This window comes from Genypterus blacodes, unplaced genomic scaffold (genome assembly GCF_046128005.1).
Source record: "Genypterus blacodes isolate CSIRO-AG114 ecotype Tasmania unplaced genomic scaffold, CSIRO-AGI_Gbla_v1 ptg000029l_1, whole genome shotgun sequence".
Taxonomy (NCBI): domain Eukaryota; kingdom Metazoa; phylum Chordata; class Actinopteri; order Ophidiiformes; family Ophidiidae; genus Genypterus; species Genypterus blacodes.
This window is the reverse complement of record NW_027466842.1, coordinates 7036592-7056216: the sequence shown is the minus strand read 5'-3', so window position 1 is coordinate 7056216 and position 19625 is coordinate 7036592. Positions and strand designations below refer to the sequence as shown.

General features: G+C 43.5%; 1 protein-coding gene across 1 annotated transcript; it reads left to right on the top strand.

Moving 5' to 3' along the window:
- The first annotated feature begins 618 nt into the window (after positions 1 to 618).
- Positions 619 to 11719, top strand: LOC142994191 (semaphorin-6B-like). Its single transcript, XM_076144920.1, has 16 exons — positions 619 to 739; positions 1368 to 1479; positions 1826 to 1886; positions 2008 to 2070; positions 3398 to 3496; positions 3587 to 3677; positions 3891 to 4010; positions 4578 to 4666; positions 4909 to 5126; positions 5205 to 5336; positions 5568 to 5717; positions 5842 to 6018; positions 6633 to 6773; positions 7409 to 7486; positions 8418 to 8479; positions 9725 to 11719. The coding sequence occupies exons 1-16, from the start codon at positions 619 to 621 to the stop codon at positions 10708 to 10710; spliced, it is 2700 nt and encodes an 899-aa protein (XP_076001035.1). The 3' UTR covers positions 10711 to 11719.
- Positions 11720 to 19625: the final 7906 nt, after the last annotated feature.

Sequence of the window (19625 nt, the reverse complement as noted above, 5' to 3'; positions counted from 1 at the left end):
ACCCTTTGCGTGTTTTGGAGCATGTGTGTTCTCACAGACATGAGCCTTTAACAGCCTGATGGCCCTCAAACTGTCACCTCCCTTTTCCCTTCCCATGATTTAGGGCATTTTTGATTTCTGCCCTGTGAAAGAGATGGACAATGTTTTCCAGCTTGCCCCTGTCTCACTCATCAACCCCCTATAAGGAACAGCTCTCCCTTTTTAAGGCTAATTGGCAGTAATAAAGCCTCCATATGGTAGTATAGAAACATTAGTGAAAAGAACATTACCACCCCAAAGTGGCTCTGTGAATTGTCTCGTAGAGGTAAATGGCTTTGAGAATTCACTTCAATTCAACTTGCTCGACAATGGAGTGACATTTCTAACAATGCATCCACATTACACATGGGGGGAAACAATAGTAGCACATTAGCTCCCTGCTGAAAGAAGGTTGGTGGCAGGGGTCACACTGCTGCACTTCTGACCCTACACACACACACACACACACACACACACACACAGAGACAATGGGTGAGACCTGTTGTTCAATTCCTCTGCATCTAGAAATCTGTCAAAATGTCGATACACACATGCTCGACAGTCACTGAAAATATTTTCTTCTTTCTCTGTTAACAGTGCATGTGTTCTGCTGCCATGGCGACCATGGCTCCTCCCCTCACATTTCTTCTGGTGCTGCTTCAACTGGCTGACGGCTCATTCCCAGAGGAGCCCAGTCCGCTCAGCTACGTCCCCATAGAGGGTGTGTGTCCTTCCCTCTGTGTATATGTGTCTGTGTGTGGGGGGGGGACGGGGACGTGCACAGCTATAATGAATGGCCCTGTGGTGAATGTGGAAACCAAGGGGTCAAGGGTCATAACCTTAGTGTGGAGCTGTTTTTCAGCAATCCAGGCTCACCGGGGAAAAAAAGAGACTATCTATCTATCTATCTATCTATCTATCTATCTATCTATCTATCTATCGATCTATCTATCTTATACAAATGCTTCCCTCATACATCAGCAAAAGCCGAAAAGACTGAGAGGATTAAATGTGAAGTGAAATGATGTTTCAATGCCATTTGGTACCTTTTTCTCTTACAGTTGTCTCTGCCATTATCTGTGTGTTTTCCTACATAAAAATATCAACGACGAGTTAAGACGCAATTAAAATGAAGTGAAGGTCACAGTCACTTGTTTTCTACAAAATCATTCAGAGTTAATTCTCCAAGTCCAAAATAGGTGGATAAATATTAACAGGGAAAGTTGTCAGGAGCTGCATGCACCCACGAGCAAGGCACTTTATTTCCAGGCGCTCCAATAGAACCTCGTCTGTCTAGATTTCCAGGATTCCGTATTTCAATAGCATCTCTCTCCCTCTCTGCGTGTCAGTGGTGAGGAGATATCCGGTGTTCTTGGGCAGAGCTCATCGCTCAGCTCAGAGGCAGGAGCTGCACATCCAGACAGTCCTTCAAGTCAACCGCACACTCTACATCGGAGCCAGGTAACCAACAGCAACCGCCCTTGACTGTGTGTTAGAGCTGCATACATGTTAATATTCTTTGCTTTCAGTTGATGCCACACCTCCCACCTGCTGTCACTCTGCCGCGGACATTTTGCTCAATGAGGTTGTACTCATTTGAATTGCGATGTGAAATGTAATGTATGTAAATCTCTAAATGAATGTGAGCCACTAGAAGAGCACTAAATCACTCCACTAAGGCCAAACTACATTTGCACCCCCCCCCCCCCCCCCCCTTGAGATGGAAAATCAGATTGTGGCGTAGGTGGAATCACTCCTGATATCTTATGAGTTCTCTGCTAATTCAATGTGTTTGTGTGTTTTGTAGAGATGACTTGTACAGAGTGGAACTGGATAACATGGCCGGTGATGAGATGTTCTACAGCAAGGTGAGGCTCCTTTTTACACATACACACACACACAATACACGCAAGCACTACAATAAAAAATTGCAGATTCAGAATGTACACCTGACATATTCTGCATATTAGCTGTTTATTCCTTTGGCAGAAGCGGACATGGGAATCCAATAAGAATGACATTCGAGTGTGTCGGATGAAGGGCAAACACGAGGTATAACGCTCAAACACACACACACACACACACACACACACACACACACACAGCCTTACACATGCTGAAATTGTGGTCGTGACACTATCACACGTATGAACAGAGATGACAGCTGTGAAAGAAACCATATCCTTTGGGTGCATCTGCATATTTACACAAATCTGATGTTGTTGATACAGAACCAGCACATCATTTAATCACACAGCTCAGTGAAACATTACCCAAACACAGTAGGCCAAAAGCTGCCCATGGTGATGCTCCATGGTGATGCTCCATGGTGATGCTCCATGGTGATGCTCCATGGTGATGCTCCATACACATTTCCACAGGGTCAGCTTTCTTCATCAAGATCGGGACCGAGTGTACGGAAAGGTGTCCGGGTCTACAGGCCTATAAGCAGAACTATAATATAAAGGTAGCACAATCCAATCTGTTTGGAGTGGAACCTATGGGGAAAAAAAGAGGGAAGAAGCAACCAGAAACATTAGAGAGCAAACTGAGCAAAGAGAGGGACAGAGCCTCGGGCAAGAGGTAGTAATTGAAATCAAATGAGAGGGAGAAGGTAAAGGTGCACCCACAATGTGTGTAGGCGGAGGAAAGTGTATAAGAAACACACATGGAGGGTAAACAAAGTAATAAGAAGGAGAGAAGACGGATAACAGAAGAGTTAAGAGGAGAAGATGGAGGAGAGACTGACAGCTTTGATGCTGTGACCAAACACATCTTCACACACTCACACAAGTCAGATGAAGACATAAGGCAAAATTACAATGGCTTTATTTACATTATCCTGTCTCCATTTACTGATGAGTTTGAATCAGTTCAAGTCTAGTGGAGTTTGGAATAATGTGAAAAGAATATACAGAATATGCAGTATATACAGGAAATATAGTGTAAATAAGATGCAACGTCTTGATCCTGTTGCAGTTCGTGCAGCCATCCAAATAAACTTGATAACCTTCACAACATGTTAACAAAAAACAATGATATTGAAAATTCCAAAAACATTCTCCATTTGCTCAATCACCTCATCATTTTTAATCCCTGTGGTAGCAAAGCTGTTTACATATATATACATATATTCAATGAGTAATCAAGCCATCTGCAGCGTTCACTTAGATGCCGACTACATATTCCCCACCCTGTTGTTTGTCCATATGAGGTGTTATTGAGTGTGTGATTTCTCCCGATTGTTTAAAGCTCCACTGTTCATCGCCCTCCATGGTGGCTCTGTTCTCCTTGTTTCACTATAAGCTCTATGTAAGTCACCATCTACCTGTTGATTTTCTTCTCCTTTTCCTCTTTTCCTCCTTGCGTTTTCCTGCAGGGAGAATGCCGTAATTTCATCAAGGTCCTACTCAGCCAGCACGGCGGCCTGTTTGTATGCGGAACGAACGCCTTCAACCCGCTGTGTTCTAATTACACTGTTAGTATCCAGCAACCTCTTTGACTTTTATCCTACTATTCCTACTGTGCATGAGTTTGATTTGTTTGAAGACAATTTCCGCCATTGCAGAGAGACAGTCTGGAGATGGTGGGAGAGCCTGTCAGTGGTATGGCTCGGTGTCCGTACGATCCACGACACGCCAACGTGGCTTTGTTTTCAGGTAGTGTTTTGGCTTTTTTACACCTCAGGGATTGTTGCATACGTCAGGCTCAGACAGGAGAACGTCTGTGCCCTTGTGTTTACCTTAACAAATGATTTATAATGGGACCTCTTACTGCACGGTTTGTTTGGTTTTAATCTCCTTGACCTTGTGCTATCACCACGTGTGCATCCCCACCCTTCGTCTTAATCTCCTCCTCCTCATCCCTCTCAGATGGGAGTCTCTTTACCGGTACGGTGACAGACTTTCTGGCCATTGACGCTGTGATCTATCGCAGCCTTGGCGACAGCCCCGCCCTGCGCACGGTCAAGCACGACTCCAAATGGTTCAGAGGTACTTCGTCTAGGCAGACACATTTGAAATGAGCCAGACACCTCGATAGACAATCAGGAAACAAATAAGAGAAAACATCCCCATTTATTTCAGTGACAGAGGAAATTGAAAGGCTGTGGTTTCTTTTCATGATTGGCTCCTCTGGGAATTAGGCTGATTTTGGAGAGTCAAATTCATTTGGGGAAACCAGACATGATAAGCCTGCATGACATTGACTTAATAGCTTTATTATAAGTGGAACACAGTGCGATAGAGTGATGTATTGAGGTTAGTTTGACTCTATAGATTCCAAGGTTTTAACAAGCCCTTGGCGTTCAGTCGAGTCTGTTTAGGTCAAAGCGGGATGAATAAATGATAATGTTCCTCCTTTGTCCATGATGATAAATAAACATGACATGAATATTTAATGGCTCTAGTGGACATCAGCCATCCAGGTTTGACTGTTACCATAAGGAGTGTGTCAGAGTATTATTCTTAGCCCTGGGCGCGGCACCTGCATCGTGTGTGTTTGTTTATTATTTGTTCATAAATAAGTCTAAAAGGAAAAATGTTCATATCCTTTTTCAGAACCTTACTTTGTGAGTGCTATGGAATGGGGACCTCATATCTACTTCTTCTTCAGAGAGATGGCCATGGAGTTTCACCACCTAGAGAAGGTGCTCTCTCTCTCTCTCTCGCTCTCTCTCTCTCGCTCTCTCTCTCTCTCTCTCTCACTCACTCTCTCTCTCTCTCTCTCTCTCTCTCTCTCTCTCTCTCTCTCTCTCTCTCTCTCTCTCTCTCTCTTTCTCTCTCTCTCTCTCTCACACACACACACACACACACCACCTCCATGTGTTTGCTCCCTTTATTTTCTGTCTTCTCTCTGCTTCTTACTATACTCTTCCCCCCATTTTTCCAGGTGATGGTGTCCCGAGTGGCGCGTGTCTGTAAGGCAGACTTAGGCGGATCTCAGCGTGTGCTCGAGAAACAGTGGACGACGTTCCTAAAGGCACGGCTCAACTGTTCCATCCCAGGAGACTCGCACTTCTACTTCAACCTCTTACACGCCACCAGTGGCATCATCCACATGCAGGGAAGAGATGTCATCCTGGGTCTCTTCTCCACGCCGCCGAACAGGTATGCAGATACACACTGTCTGCCTGCAAGCACACAGAGAGTGTTTTCTCTCACCTCTGTTTGTCTTTCCTTTGGCAGTATCCCCGGCTCTGCGGTGTGTGTGTTTGACATGCAGCAGCTCGCCCACGTATTTGAGGGCAGGTTCAAGGAGCAGAAATCCCCCGAGTCCATCTGGACCCCTGTACCAGACGAAGCCGTCCCTAAACCGAGGTATTGTTATTCAGCGTGTACACATGCAGAACTTACAAAATACTGCAGTGCTGTTCTCCAGAGTATCTGTCTAAGCTTTGCTCGAAGCTCTATCTGTCAATCACACTACAACTTCACTGCTATTCAGCAAATATTCTAATGGAGCCTCCAGGAACATAAAAAGTCTCCTGGCTCTTTCCTCTTCTCACTTACGGTTCTAATCCCTTTTTTTCTGCATCTGTCTATCTGTAGACCAGGAGGCTGCGCAGTCCAGGGTTCCAGATTCAGTTCCTCCACCACACTGCCAGATGAGGTGCTGAATTTTGTGAAGACCCACCCGCTGATGGATGAGACTGTTCCACTGCTGGGGCACAGGCCTTGGGTGGTGAAGACCATGGGACGGTATACAAAGTGACTCACTTGTGACTCACACTCCATAGTGATCATGTTTTGAGGCATCCAAACAAGAAGCTTTAATGAGTTCTATCTCCCCCCAACTCTTTGCTCATTCTATTTGTCTGTCTAGGTACCAGCTGACTACTATGGTGGTGGACACAGAAGCCGGCCCCCATAAGAATCGCACAGTTTTGTTCCTGGGCTCAACACGAGGGACCATCCTCAAGTTCCTAATGGTTCCCAATGGAGATTTTATCTCACACAACAGTGTGTTTCTAGAGGAGGTGGAGGGATTCAACCCAGAGAAGTGAGTAATCCTTTTACACTTGGCAAATGGGACTTTATCCAAGCAGATAGGTCTCCATGTTATATGTCTGCAGCTGACAACTGCAGACATATAACGTGTTAGAAATGCTGATGAATGTTTGACAATTTTGACAATTAAAATGTTGAAGTGTAGGCAATGCAGTAACTTGTTAGATCATATACATTACAGGTATAATTACAGGACTGAAGTGATTGCTCTGAAGTGGCATAATAGCTGCAGTCAGACAAGCATTTGTTGGAGGCAGAGGAGCTGAGCCAGAAATTATCCCATCAAGTTATTGGGTGGAGGCTAAACATGCATGGGTTCTTTCCAATCATTCATTTATGGTGACAACATTCCTGATCCTCAGCAGGCTGGGAGGCATACGTTCAGTAGAGATACAGTATTTAGACTATAGTATGACTTGTTAGAACGACTGCCTTCTTTCATCGACGCCACAATGCGAACATGTCTGTTTAAACCTAGATTCAATTCCACTTCAATTGATGATGTGAGTGGTTGTACGAGGGTTAGAGTCTTTGAGTCTGTCTGTCTTTAAGCCAAAACACAAACAAGTGTTCCTCTGCCACACGTCTCTGTCCCATCATGTCCAGGTGTGGTGAGGACTCCCCTCAGGCCCGTCAGCTCTTGTCCCTGTCATTGGACCGGATCAGCCATACCCTGCTGCTGGCCTTTCCCTCCTGCCTGGTCAGAGTGCCCACATCCCGCTGCCACCTGCACTCGCGCTGTATGAAGTGAGTCACGCCACTGCCACCTCATCGCCTCAGAGAAAATGTTCCTTGTGCACAACAGCTGCTGGGATCATTAGTTTAGTGTTAATTGGCTAATGGTAATTAGCCACACTGCTCTTTATCAACCTCTTTGTCTGTGTAGTGGTCCCAAAAATATTTTGCAATTCGACTTTTGCTACAGTCAACAACAGATATATGGCAGAGAGCATCACTATTTGTTGTTTATTTATAGTATTTGTTTACTTGAAAAATACCATTAAACATGTTTGTACATCTTTTGGATTTAGTTTTATAGCATAGTAGATGTTTTAAGGTGGAATCTTCGCGATGTGGTCCTGATTCTCACAGCAGCCATACATCACACATGGATATGGAAAACTGCAACAAAGCAGTAACCCAGTTATGTCTGACTGTTGTGTACTGATATGGATAACGGTTATTGCCGGGTCTGTTCCTGAGACTCATAAGAAATATTCTGTTTTGTGGAGGTAACATTTATATCCGTCGCTAGGGAGAATTACCCGCAACAAAGAAGTCACTGCTCAACATTGCGTGTCTGTGTGTGTGTGTGTGTGTGCGTGTGTGTGTGTGTGTGTGTGTGTGTGTGTGTGTGTGTGTGTGTGTGTGTGTGAGTGTAGGAGCTGCCTGGCCTCCAGAGACCCATACTGTGGCTGGACCAGAGGCAGCACCTGCTCCTTCCTGAGACCAGGCACACGGTGAGAAGAACACACACACAGCTGATACAGACACAGACACACACCTACACACACACACGCAGTCTGTCTGCTCAGATACTGCTGAATTTATATGGGGTTGTATCTCATAGTCATCATCCAACAAATCCTGCCGAAGTGTTCTTGAGCAATAGGGCACATGAACAATTAAAAGTTTCATCCTTTTTATTGTAGTTGCAAGGCTCTTGCAGAGATAAAACTCTGCTCCATTTTATTTTTGAGGCTCTAGTGAGACAAAAGTCCCTGAAGCACATACACACACCACAGGTTTGCTGCTTCAGGCTGTTTTATGTAGGCATTGCAGTTATGAAGGGTAATTTTGTGAAATAATGACTTATTTTTACATGCATTATGTAGAGTGCGGCTGGTGATTTTATTTAATTTTATGAGTATTCATTTTACAAATAATTATGCCAGCTAAGTTGTTTTGGTTGAAAGTTTTTGTAATAGGATTTGTGTTAGTTTATGCAGAATTACTCTCCCTAATTAATAATAATAACCTCGTATTCACATTTATATTCTAACAAACAGTTCTCAAGTATTGGTATTCAATACAAGCACACATTAATGGTTAATTTAACACCCTACTACAAGATCCTGTCACCACTTGTATAACTGACCCTGAACTTTGACCTTCTTGATGTGGGTCATGGCACAGGGGGAAATCAATAATTGGGTCAATAGTGTATCCCATCACAGAGAAAAACACATGAATGTACACCATGTTATTTACACTATTATGAACAAATGTCCCAATTCATTTGCAATTTATAACAGATGTGTCTCCACATCCATATTAATCATATTTTTCTGCCGCTTTCCTAGACTGGAATATTTCTCAATTTGTGTAGGAATGTGAAATGTGTGCAATTTGCATTCAGATCATCATCTGCTAATCTCTCTGTGAATGCAGGCTTCCTTTCCAGCAGGATGTGGAATATGGAAACACCACCTCCCATCTAGGAGACTGTGATGGTAGGTTACAGCACAATGACATGGATGCCTCTGGCTGCTGTATAGTGGACTGAGGGCAGTCTCCACCTAGCGGCCTAATGTCTCATTACACCATCCAGGTGTCATGAACATTTTGTTCTGTCGTAAATCAGATACTCCCAAAAGAGGGAATTTTCTTGACAAGTCCTGGAACCATAGTTTCATTATCATTCATTATTATGTGCAATGTAATTCCCCCTCAGCTCATTGTATTGGATTAAAATCCATCAGGAAGATATTCAGTCATGTTTGATAGTTACAATTGTGTCCTTTCATATCTTTGTCAGAGGCGAATCAGGTGGAAGTGCGATTCTGGTTTCAAGTTCAGCTTCTGTTCAGGCTTAAAGACTCCCAGTGTCAGACAGTTACATAAAGGTGGATGTGAAAAATCTGTTAGCAGTGACAAAGCAAGACTGCAAGATGTGGAACTCCTGTTGTGGTGTGGAAAGTCAAAACCTAACTAAATAAGAATATCCCCCAAAATGATTTCTTTCAAGTTCCTTCTTTCTGTGTGTGTTTCCATATAAGGCTCATTAAAAATTTGCAAATCCATCTCGATCAGCATTTCCAAAAAGAAAACAATAAATAGAGTTCAGAGCACATTCCATTTGTTTAACGCTGATATATGGCTTTATTAGATTGTTTCATATCCTAATCTGACAAACTAATAGCTCTGGCTCTGTGATGCCAGGCTGCAGACCTGACACACTCTAATCCAAGTGGCGAAGCCAGACACAGACAGACATGTGCTGCTGTGTCTGCAGATGGAAGTGATTAGAATTGGGTGGAAACACTGAGGTAATAGTCTACTGCATGGAGCGACTCTGGCCAGGCTGCGGAATGGAAAGTGTGAGGAGAGGAGAGGAGAGGAGTATAGGAGGAAAGGAGAGTCAGCTGTTGTGGTCTGAGTTGCGCTGATGACAAGTGCAGGCCTCCCTGAACCTGGAGCCTGTGGAGCCTCAAGGCCTGGCTGGAGAGGAGGAGGTTTTTTATTGTTCAAAATGAGGTTTAACACCAAACGATGTGATCATGAATTATAAGTTGTATTACAGTTATTGATTTCTATCCTGAGTTATATCCTTGTAAGGCACTAAATATAAGTACCATAATAGCACAATATGTAATAATGATCATTTTGAACTGCCCCCTGTGGACAGACTTTCAGAGAGGATGTCCAAACCACTATTACACTAAATGTCAACTTCATAATTGTCTTCATGTTTTCAGGAATTTTGCAGCAAAGTCTGCTAATTGAGCCTGAGAGCCTCGTCTCCCTCAACCTGCTTGTGGCATCTGCAGTCTCAGCATTCACCATTGGGGCGGCGCTGTCCGGCCTTGCCGTCTGCTGGATCATGGCTCACAAGCCGGCCAACCGTCGCCATGGAAACACCCCTCAGTCTTCCATCCAGAGACGTGAACGGGGCCTGCTGACCAATGGTGGCGGGATGGGAGGCTCGGTGCTCAGTGTAACGAGGCAGGGAGGTGGGGACCGCACTTGCTCTCAGGGTGGGGAGACCCTGTTCGTCATGCCTAATGGCTGGGTGAAGTCTGGCGAGCTCGATCCCGGTTTCCTGCCCACGCCGGAGCACACGCCTCAGCAGAAACGCCGCGGCCTGCGTCTGTCAGATTCCAATTCTGGTGGTTGGGACACCAGCCAGACCTACCTGGGAGGAGGCTCCGTGGGTCTGGGCTCTCCTTGCCGTATGCCTCCTTCCGTCTACCTGACAACCAGACTCTTCCAGCAGGGGGGCGGCGGGAGACATGGTGGCGAAAGCCGGGGGAATGATACACCACGCCAGCAGTATGTCTGCCTGAGCAAGCAAGAGAAAGCAGTGAAGGGTACACCTAAAGCCCCACTCAGGAAGTCTGCAGGAGAGTACGTCTACCCCATGACCCCCCAGGACTCTCCTGAGCGTCGGAGGGTGGTCTCAGCCCCCAGTGCCCCAGTGGAGTACGGGGAGCCTCTGCCTTTGCGTTGGCCGGCCCAGGAAGGATACATTCTCAGCAGCCACGGCATGGTGCCCGTCCCTCTGCCTCCGCCCTCCATGCCCGCCTCCAGTGGTCAGTCATATGTGTCCCAGCAACACACCCCTGGGCTGACCAGGGCTCTGCTGAGAGGAGCCTTAGAACGAGGAGAGCTGGGAGAGCTGGTGGATCTGAGCCAGCTGATGAGTAAGAAAAACTGCAGTGATAGGACTCAGCCCGGCCAGTGAATGTTCAGGGAAAAGAAGGAGTCTTTCCTTGTCCAGACTTCCCTCCCCACCCTCTCTCTTCCCTTTTCTCTTTCTCCTCATTCCATCCATTCCCCCGTTCTCTCCTACATCTTGCCTTCATTGTCATTCAGACCCTCAGATCTCCGCTGTCTGTCTCTCAAACAACACCTCCTTCACCCGCAGATCTGTTTCCCTTCATGATTGGCTGCTTGGACTGCCACTCATATCCTGCCTCACACTAATTGGTCAGACACGCTGAGGTTGTTGCTGTGTCTGCAATGCAGAGTTCCTTCTCTCTTTGTGCTGCTTCTCAGTAGCAGGAGAGGAAAGGGAGGAAAGGAAGAAAGCAGAATAGGGCAGAGAGGATGCGGACAGAGATGAAGATGGACATTGCACTTAGAGACCACTTTCCCTGTGCACTGGGCAGCACAAAGACAAACTGTGGCTTGCAAGGCCAGTCAAATACTACTCTGTTATCCCCTCTTGGAGCATTAAGAAAAATGCCACCATCTGTTCTCCACCATGTAGACCTGTGGTTGTATGATTGCCAACTAGGCACTCGCAGTGAAATTGCAAATTCTCTTCATCGAAAAAAGGAAACCTTCTTGAATGTCAAGCTCCAGGTGATTCATCAGCTTAATAAAGCAAAAACACTAACTGAGGCTGAATTCATTGTGGCTGTAAGCAGAAATTTTATTGAAGATGAGGAGTTTATTTTCCCCTCTCTGCCTCCTTACTGCACACACATGGCTTCGTACATGTATTTGCAGAGGTGACGGGCATTTCCATGTATATGAGAAGCCAAACGTGCGTGCCAAATCCCTCAAACTTGTCTCATAGGCGTATGGGACCATAACTCACGTCTCTGTGGAGCAGAATGCAGGACTGAAATGTCAGCACTAATTCTGCCAACAGCATGCTCTCTGTAATGACATGTTGGCATCTCCTCCATGCATCCCTCTATTCCGTTGCCTCCATCACTTTATCCCTTCTTTCCCATGTACCTTTTAATGACCAATAGTTCCAGCAGGTTGCAAAGATTTAGCCTGAGGAGTTGTTAGAGTGCGAGAATACAAAGAGTTAAATGCACTGCAATACATGAACACCTTGTTCTTTCCCTTGAGCATTTAGCCACCTACCGCATACACACACACACACTGACAACACACATGTACACGCAACCATTAATGCCACATTATAGGACACCGTCTGGTTTTATTGTTAGATTGTCCCTTTAAGCCCGCAGTGGGTCAAGGTCCTGCAGACATGATACAGTACAAGGTGGCAGTTACAGTGGTGATGATTGAAACGCTTGATTTAACTCAAAGCCAAGAGGGGTAATGGAAATTTTCTCAGCAGGCAAATGGGACTATATATTCTGCCCATCAAAGTGTCATGTGCCATGAAATGGTTGATGTTCAGATCAACACAACATGGCTTTAACGCGTATGAGAGGAGATGGCGGACATAAAGAAGGAGGGGATGAAGAGGACAGAAGCAAAGCGCTGTGAGGCTCCGTGAAATGAAATGTACGGAGAGAAGCGCATAGAAAATTACAACAAATTGATTTGTTGTGACCGAGCGAATTGATGTTCACTCTCGGTCTGTCAGTTGCCATCAAATGAAAGTGTTGGTCTTGTTGTAAACAGCAATATATGGTTTACCTGTACATAGTAAACTTTAATTTATATAAAATGATGATAACATACAAGAAACAATAAGGCAACCACTGATAAGATCGTGTATCAAGCATTATGGGTTCCATCATCAACCTTGCTCCTAGACTCCGCCAGCAACCATGACACACAGGTACCCCATACCGCTTCACGTCTCTGTGTGCCAAATTCATGCTACGAACGTCAAAATAATGCTTGAAAACTAAAGCAAAAAATGGAGTGAAACTTGTTTTTAAAGTGCCATGAAGTCCATTTCACCTAACTTATGTACTGTGATGCTGAAGAATCGGTGTCACGTGTTGCAGTATTGTTGTGGTAGGTACACCTTTGACCTTACACGCTGAATGTTTTACGTTCCATTTAGATGTTGGCTTGTACTGTTGAAATCATGTCCAGATGCTATTGACTCTGGGTGCCAACAGTGTTTGAGGGTCTGTTTATAAGCTACTTTTAGACATCACAAAATGCATCATTATATACTGTAAATATGTAAGAATGAATACAAACACTTTGTCATGAACTCTATCATTGAAATGTCCTGTCAGAATAGTTAATGTGTCTTAATAATGGTTTATAAGTAGTTCATAAGCAAACCTTCGAATGGTGTTTTTCGGAAATGCTGTGAGGGAACATTATGTATCATGATGTTTCATATTTCTCATTTTGTCGTGTTTTGTTGTCTTGTGATTGAATGTGTGTCTTTGCCAATGAACTGCCATACTGGGAGCTCTTGAAAATACTTGTCAGCATCCCGAGCGAACGAATGTATTCATGTTTTGCTTTATGGTCATAATACTGTGCAGTAATAAGGAAAAGCACAAGAACTTTTCTTTTTGCATTTGGCAAAGGAGCTGTATTGTACCATTTGTGAATAGTGTAAATACTCATCCTGGGGGTATAGTGTATCGTTTTCAGTTTGGTTCGGGGGAGATCGTTCGTTCTCCTCCGAGGTACGACCATGTTTGAAGTGTGAGATCATTTGTTTGGGGTGACACTGCTGTGAATAAGATGTATGTACAGTATTTACGTGACTTTGGCTGACTGCTGAGTTCAGCTGTTTTCTGTTATTAGAGTAGAGTTGCAGGCCTGATGTCAGCCAGAACCTTCTCATGCGACTGATGCCTGCTGAGTTTTTGCAGTTGCTATGACACTGCTGTTATAATAACCATCAATCTTTGGAGTACTGCTATTAAATGGCATAATAACTGACTGCTGACGTTGTTGCGTGTTGTGTCGGATAGATCAAATGCACTTGATGAATTAACATTTCACTTGTTCTCACTCATACACACAAATACATATTAAGAAATACCGCTCATTTATTTATAGCACTCTCAAAATATATTCACGTCATAATTACAGTTTATTTATACAAGCATTTCTTCTCTTCGCCACAAGAGGGAGCTGGACACTGGCCCTGATTCATTTGGTGGTACTGAGGTGGAGATTGCAAGTCCAAAGCTCCTATGGGTGCACGAGTGAATGAGCAGACTACACGCAGGTTTGGAACAAAGTATATATGCCTTTGAACATCAAACAGAACAATGTTCGGTCAATGAAAAGCTGTGTGCTTCAGAATAGGCATTTACATTTCCGGTTCCGATTCGGGGAAGTGACCCTCTTACCTGGAACAAGTTTCCTTTTTTGCCTGGACAAAATTACAATTGAAAATGTGTGTATAAGTGTCTCGTTGATTAAACAACATGAGGTACATTGACAATACATTAATTTTCAGGGAGTATCAAGGCTACAAATTGGGATCGTTGGAAAAGATGCACTGGTGGAGGCAAACAACCAAATATTAACAATCAGTTTCTCCCCTGAAGAGGCATCAGGTAAGCTTGGTTAGAGTCTAACCAAGAGCTCCAGATCTTCTAGGGCTAACACAGATTTTAGAAGCTATGTGCTTCCTGAAAGTATAGAAAATATAAGGCTTTACAGTTCTGTACAGAATTCTTGTTAAACACTTGGCTTTTCTTATAAGATAAAAACTTGAATCCTATACATACATTTGATAAACAATTGTTCCAATTAAAATATCAACAGTCATTCCAATAGCTTTATTCTCTTGACTAAATCCAATCAAATTACTTTAGGTATGTGCACATTATTCTTTATTACTTTCTGGAATCAATGGATGTTCTGGAGTATGAGTGACATTTGTATTGGTGGTTAAACCTGACATTTTTGTGAAAACACTGTGTTATGTGACAGATGACTGATGACTTCTCTCCTTCAGCTGATTTGCGAATAAAACCCTCAGCAAAAAATAATAGCCGATGGAATCAAAGCAGCAGTTTGTGGAGGCGATCCATTCAGACACCAGTACAAACTTGTGTTGATGCGTAGATGTACTCTGCCAGCCCGGAGGTGGGTGGCGAAGGTTCACCAGAAAGGCAACATGCAGTGGTGTGTAGCAGATAATGAACACAATCATGTTAGCTGTTACTATGCCAACAATGCTTTTCTTTTCCTCTGACTTGTAATCCTGCTGTAACAGAAGACAGATGATCCGACTGGAACAGAACACAGTGATCAACAGTGGAACTAAGAAGCCAAAAGTTTCCATAAAAATCAAAAATTTTGAAGGAAGTGGTTGATCTTTGCATCTTTCGAAGCATGTCCATAGCTTGTCAGGGTAATTCGACTCACGCCACACAAGGCATAATGTCCCCACCAACAGCCAGAAGACCAAACACACAGCCGAAGCAATCTCTTTCTTCCACCTCCAGTATCTGAACTGCAGCGGGAACCTCACAGCCAGGTAGCGGTTCACACTGATGGCTGTGCTGGTCAGGATGCTGACATACATGTTGATGTAATGTATGAAAATCAGAGAAGTACACAAGAAGGATTTCTCTAAACAATAGTAGGCGTCGTAGATTCTGAAGGGAAGGAACAGAACAAGGGTGACGTCAGCTATGGCCAGGTTGAACATGTAGATGTGCGTGTCTGTCCAGCTGTGTCGCTTGGCAATGAATGCCCAAAGAGCAGCTACATTAAGAAGGAGACCTAGGATGAACACGGGGCTGTAAGCCGCAGCCTGAAGGATCTCTTTTTGGCAATTGGTGCTGGTGTTGGTGCTGTTGAGGCACATTATTTTCTGGAAGAAGACGGAATTTATCACAGTGAGAAACATCTCCAAAGACTAAGGATCCAGAGGATGTCTATGTTCTGGATCAGGTTCTATGAATGTTCACAATGATCAAATACAGAGAGCAGGAAGAAGAAGCATTCCATCAAAAAATCCCTAATTTATCATGTATCTTGATAATCTAATATCCATAAGACATTTCCCGTCCAAAATATCTGACATGATTGAAGACATTTTGAGAGCAGTACAGTCCATAAACCATCACATACAGGTAGAGAACGATAAGAACAAAAATAAATAAACGTGTTAAATCTCTCCTAACTCTCATAACACACACTCTTCCTCTGCTATAGCTGAGAGAAGCTGTGTTTGACATATTTTTAATAAGGCAATATGTTCTAAATTCTCACCAACAAAACATCTCTGCTTATGCATAAGAAACAATTTAATCTGACTGTCCTGAATATTACACTGTGACCTGTTCATTGGATATCTAAGCGTACTTGGAAGAGGAATAAATACTGCTCAGTTTTTTTTAACACAGCTCCTATAATAAATGCAATTGGACACAGCCAGCGTTTTAATGTCTAGTGTCTACGGAAGTACAGAAACAATGTATCTATCTGTACTAACTAAAAGTACTAACGCAGAATGTAAAATATGCTGCTAACAATTCAGTAAAATGTGAGGCATTTCCTTATTAATTTAGAAGTTGTTTATCACACTTTATTCTGAGAAGTGACTTGAACTTCATGTTCATGACTCCAGATGGAAACAAATGTATTCATTTCCAGAACTCATGCCGCATGTCTTGATAACACACATTAACTCTGCATTTCACAGAAATTCCCACCTACATATCAAACTGCATTAATGGCTGAAACAGATTAATAAAATGTATACTTACCACAAGAGTTGTACACCTTTGTTTGAGCTGATGTTCAAATTCAAAATTCTGCTTAATAGAGAATCAAACCCAAAGCCTTCAAAGTGAGTGCAGCAGCTCTATGTTTCACAAGGTAGCGTGTGTACTTGAGATGTGTGTTCCTGGTAATGTGTACGTGTTTCTCATTTTTCTGTACGTGTCAGAGGCCTTAACATTAACCAAAAACCAGAAACACGCGCTGTTGAACTTCTATGTGGTTAGTGTGGAACAACGTTGCATATGCTGCAACAACAACAATTTACTTAGAAAACAGGCTTACATCTCATTTCCCCTTTTCATTTACACCTGAAACCTTTTTGCTAAATAATAGAATTGTATAACAATTCTCAATTCACATTCAAGTGACATGATTTCCAGTGCAGTGTTGCGGAGGAAAAACAAGGTTGTGCCGTGAACGAGGTGAAAGTGAAAGGTCGAGAGCTGGCCTTGCAAAGCCAGACTGGAAAAGAAATTACAAAATAAATCTTGTCATTGTGCAAGAGGAACCATTTGTAGAATACAACCTCTGCTCTCCAAACAGCTCGACTGTGCTGACAAATAGGTTGATGTTTTATTATGCTGTGTGAAAGGAGACAACAATTTTCAGCAAAGCAATCAAAAATGACAATATGCTTGCAGGTAACGGGGCTGTTTGCTTGGAAATGTGTGTCAGTGTGTCAGCGCCCACTTGCAAATCGTTGTCTTTGTGTTCTTCCACCTTTCTATCTTTCCATCTCCCACTATCTGTGTGTGTGTGTGTGTGTGTGTGTGTGTGTGTGTGTGTGTGTGTGTGTGTGTGTGTGTGTGTGTGTGTGTGTGTGTGTGTGTGTGTGTGTGTTCTCCTCTGCAGATTGATTCACTTGCTCGTGCTTTATTCACCAAATCGATTGAGCTTATTTTTACAGAATCGAAGTCCTGGGCTTTGTCTCCACTGTGCTGCTATCAAAATGATTCCATCCAATTATTCAGTATGTATTACGTCAAAGTGATCTCTTTGACGTAGAGACAGTTAATGGGATTTCCCGGCCACACAATTCAAAATAAAATTAGATTAAAACCAGATTAAAAATATGTATCACATCCTCCAGCCTAATCTTTTTCCCAATAAGTGCACAGCAACATGGCTGTACAGGGAGTGCAAGGTTGAAGGCTGAGCGCCATTGGGCGACAAGCGCAGTAAATGAGGTCATTGCTTCATAAAACACAGTTGATTGGAAGGGAAGTGAAAACATTCTGGTGAAACTGGCTTCTGGCATGATTGCTTATACAAAGGGAGTCTGTGTATTAAGTTCTTGAAGGTTGCAAATAGAGGGATGGCTTTGTTAGCAAGGAATGGAAGGAAAAGAAGGAGTGTCTGATGATGGAATACAGCCAGCCATCCATCAATACATGCCTCATATTATAGGGATAGAAGCGTTCCTGTCTTTGTGTGGCACTTTAAAGGTTAAAACAGAATCAATATCACGACAACAATCCAGGCATCACAAGTTACATCCACTTGATTTCGTCCAATCAGCTGAGCAAAGTGTGTCTCATATGCAGCAAGCAAAACAATCAGCGGAGGCCCAGTGCGAAATTCTGAAATTCTAAAATATAAACGAAAAATCAAATGGTTGAAGTACAGACTGAAATTGGAAATCATATCTGTCATAAAGCAGAGAGGTTTGCAGACCGAGAGTCGTCATCTTGAACAGGAAATCTATTTTTAGCCGATACAGTTTGGTTTGTGAGTGTTTCAACACGCCCCATCAACTTGTGCATTACTCGCCTCACTGTTGGGCTGCAAACTGCATATGAGGCTTATTTGTATTATTATTATTACAGCCAAAGCATCAACCTGTTAGAGAAGTAAGTGATGCTCAGGCACAGTATATTCACTTGTATACTGCGGTTAAGTACAAGGTAGCATTAGTGGCAAATGTCCATTTTGTGCTACTACGTATTTATGTTCTACTACATGGCAGAAATTGGGCTTATTAGTTTGCACTCATTAACCATTACCGTTGTTTAACTCAATGGCTTAATGCTTTCTATGGGATTCACTTTCATTGTTCTTTGTCTTGAATATCCAATGTTTGCATACAAGTCAGAGTAGAGTTACGAGTTTCACTTACAATACAAATTTAGAGACATAGTCTTCTGTGATATACTACTAATTACTAAATGCTGATTTTCATCCCAGCAATGACCTTCAGATGGACACCAAAACCACAGATTCTTTCAGGAATTACAGTTTGCATTCTTACTGCACTTATTGCTCTGTTGTTATTAGAAGCTGCTTCATATTTAAACAATGCTTCGCAGTAAAAAAAAAAGAAAGGAATCTAATATTGCACAGGATATGAGTGGATGTGGGATATTTGGGATGTAGCCTGTTGTTGGTATTAATTTATTTTAAATCCTTGCAGGCTTATTCTGTTTTCATAGCGATAAAGTTCGGGTTACGTGGATCCGGTCTGTGGTTGTGGGTATATTTGTCTGCTCTTCAGCCTCTATTTAATTTTTCTTTGCTCACGTCTGCCTTTGTGCCATGGAGTGTGTGTGTGCAGGTCACCCCCGTCAGCTCCTTCCGTATCTCTCTTCTCCAGCCTCTCTGTATTCATTCCTGTCTATCTGGTACAGTGCCCTCTACACGTCAGTAGTAAGGCGGAACCAGTGGGTGGAAGAGAGAGGGACCGAGGTGAGGGGAGCGGGGGGGGGGGGGTGTTCCACTGCTGTATCTAGGTCAGTGAAGACACACCCCACTCCCCACTTCCCCCACCCACACACACACACACTGCGCCCCTCGCCCACCCCCCCTCTCCCCTCTTTTCCCTCCGCTTCCCCGCTGTGACGCAATGCAGCCTTTCTGCACCTCCCTTTTCTCTGTTGGATCAGAGAAACGCAGCGAACCCCTGGACACAAGTCCGAGTCGGCTGTTCGGTTGGTGACAGTGATACAGAGACATGACATCTGGATCCAACAAATACACATCAACTGGACACAGACGTCTTTCACAGACACCACAGTTAAACACATTTACACCATATGGATCTATTAATCATCGAGAGATTCGACGGTTCAGTCCAACTTTTTGTTTGGATGACAAATTGCACAGCGTTCCAGCATTACGTAACGTTTTCTGGCAGTCAATCTGTGATCAGTCACTGACATTTGGACAGGTCAAATCCAATGTGACCGTATGAGTGTGTGAATCTGCTTTGTTGGCATCGTTTTAGAG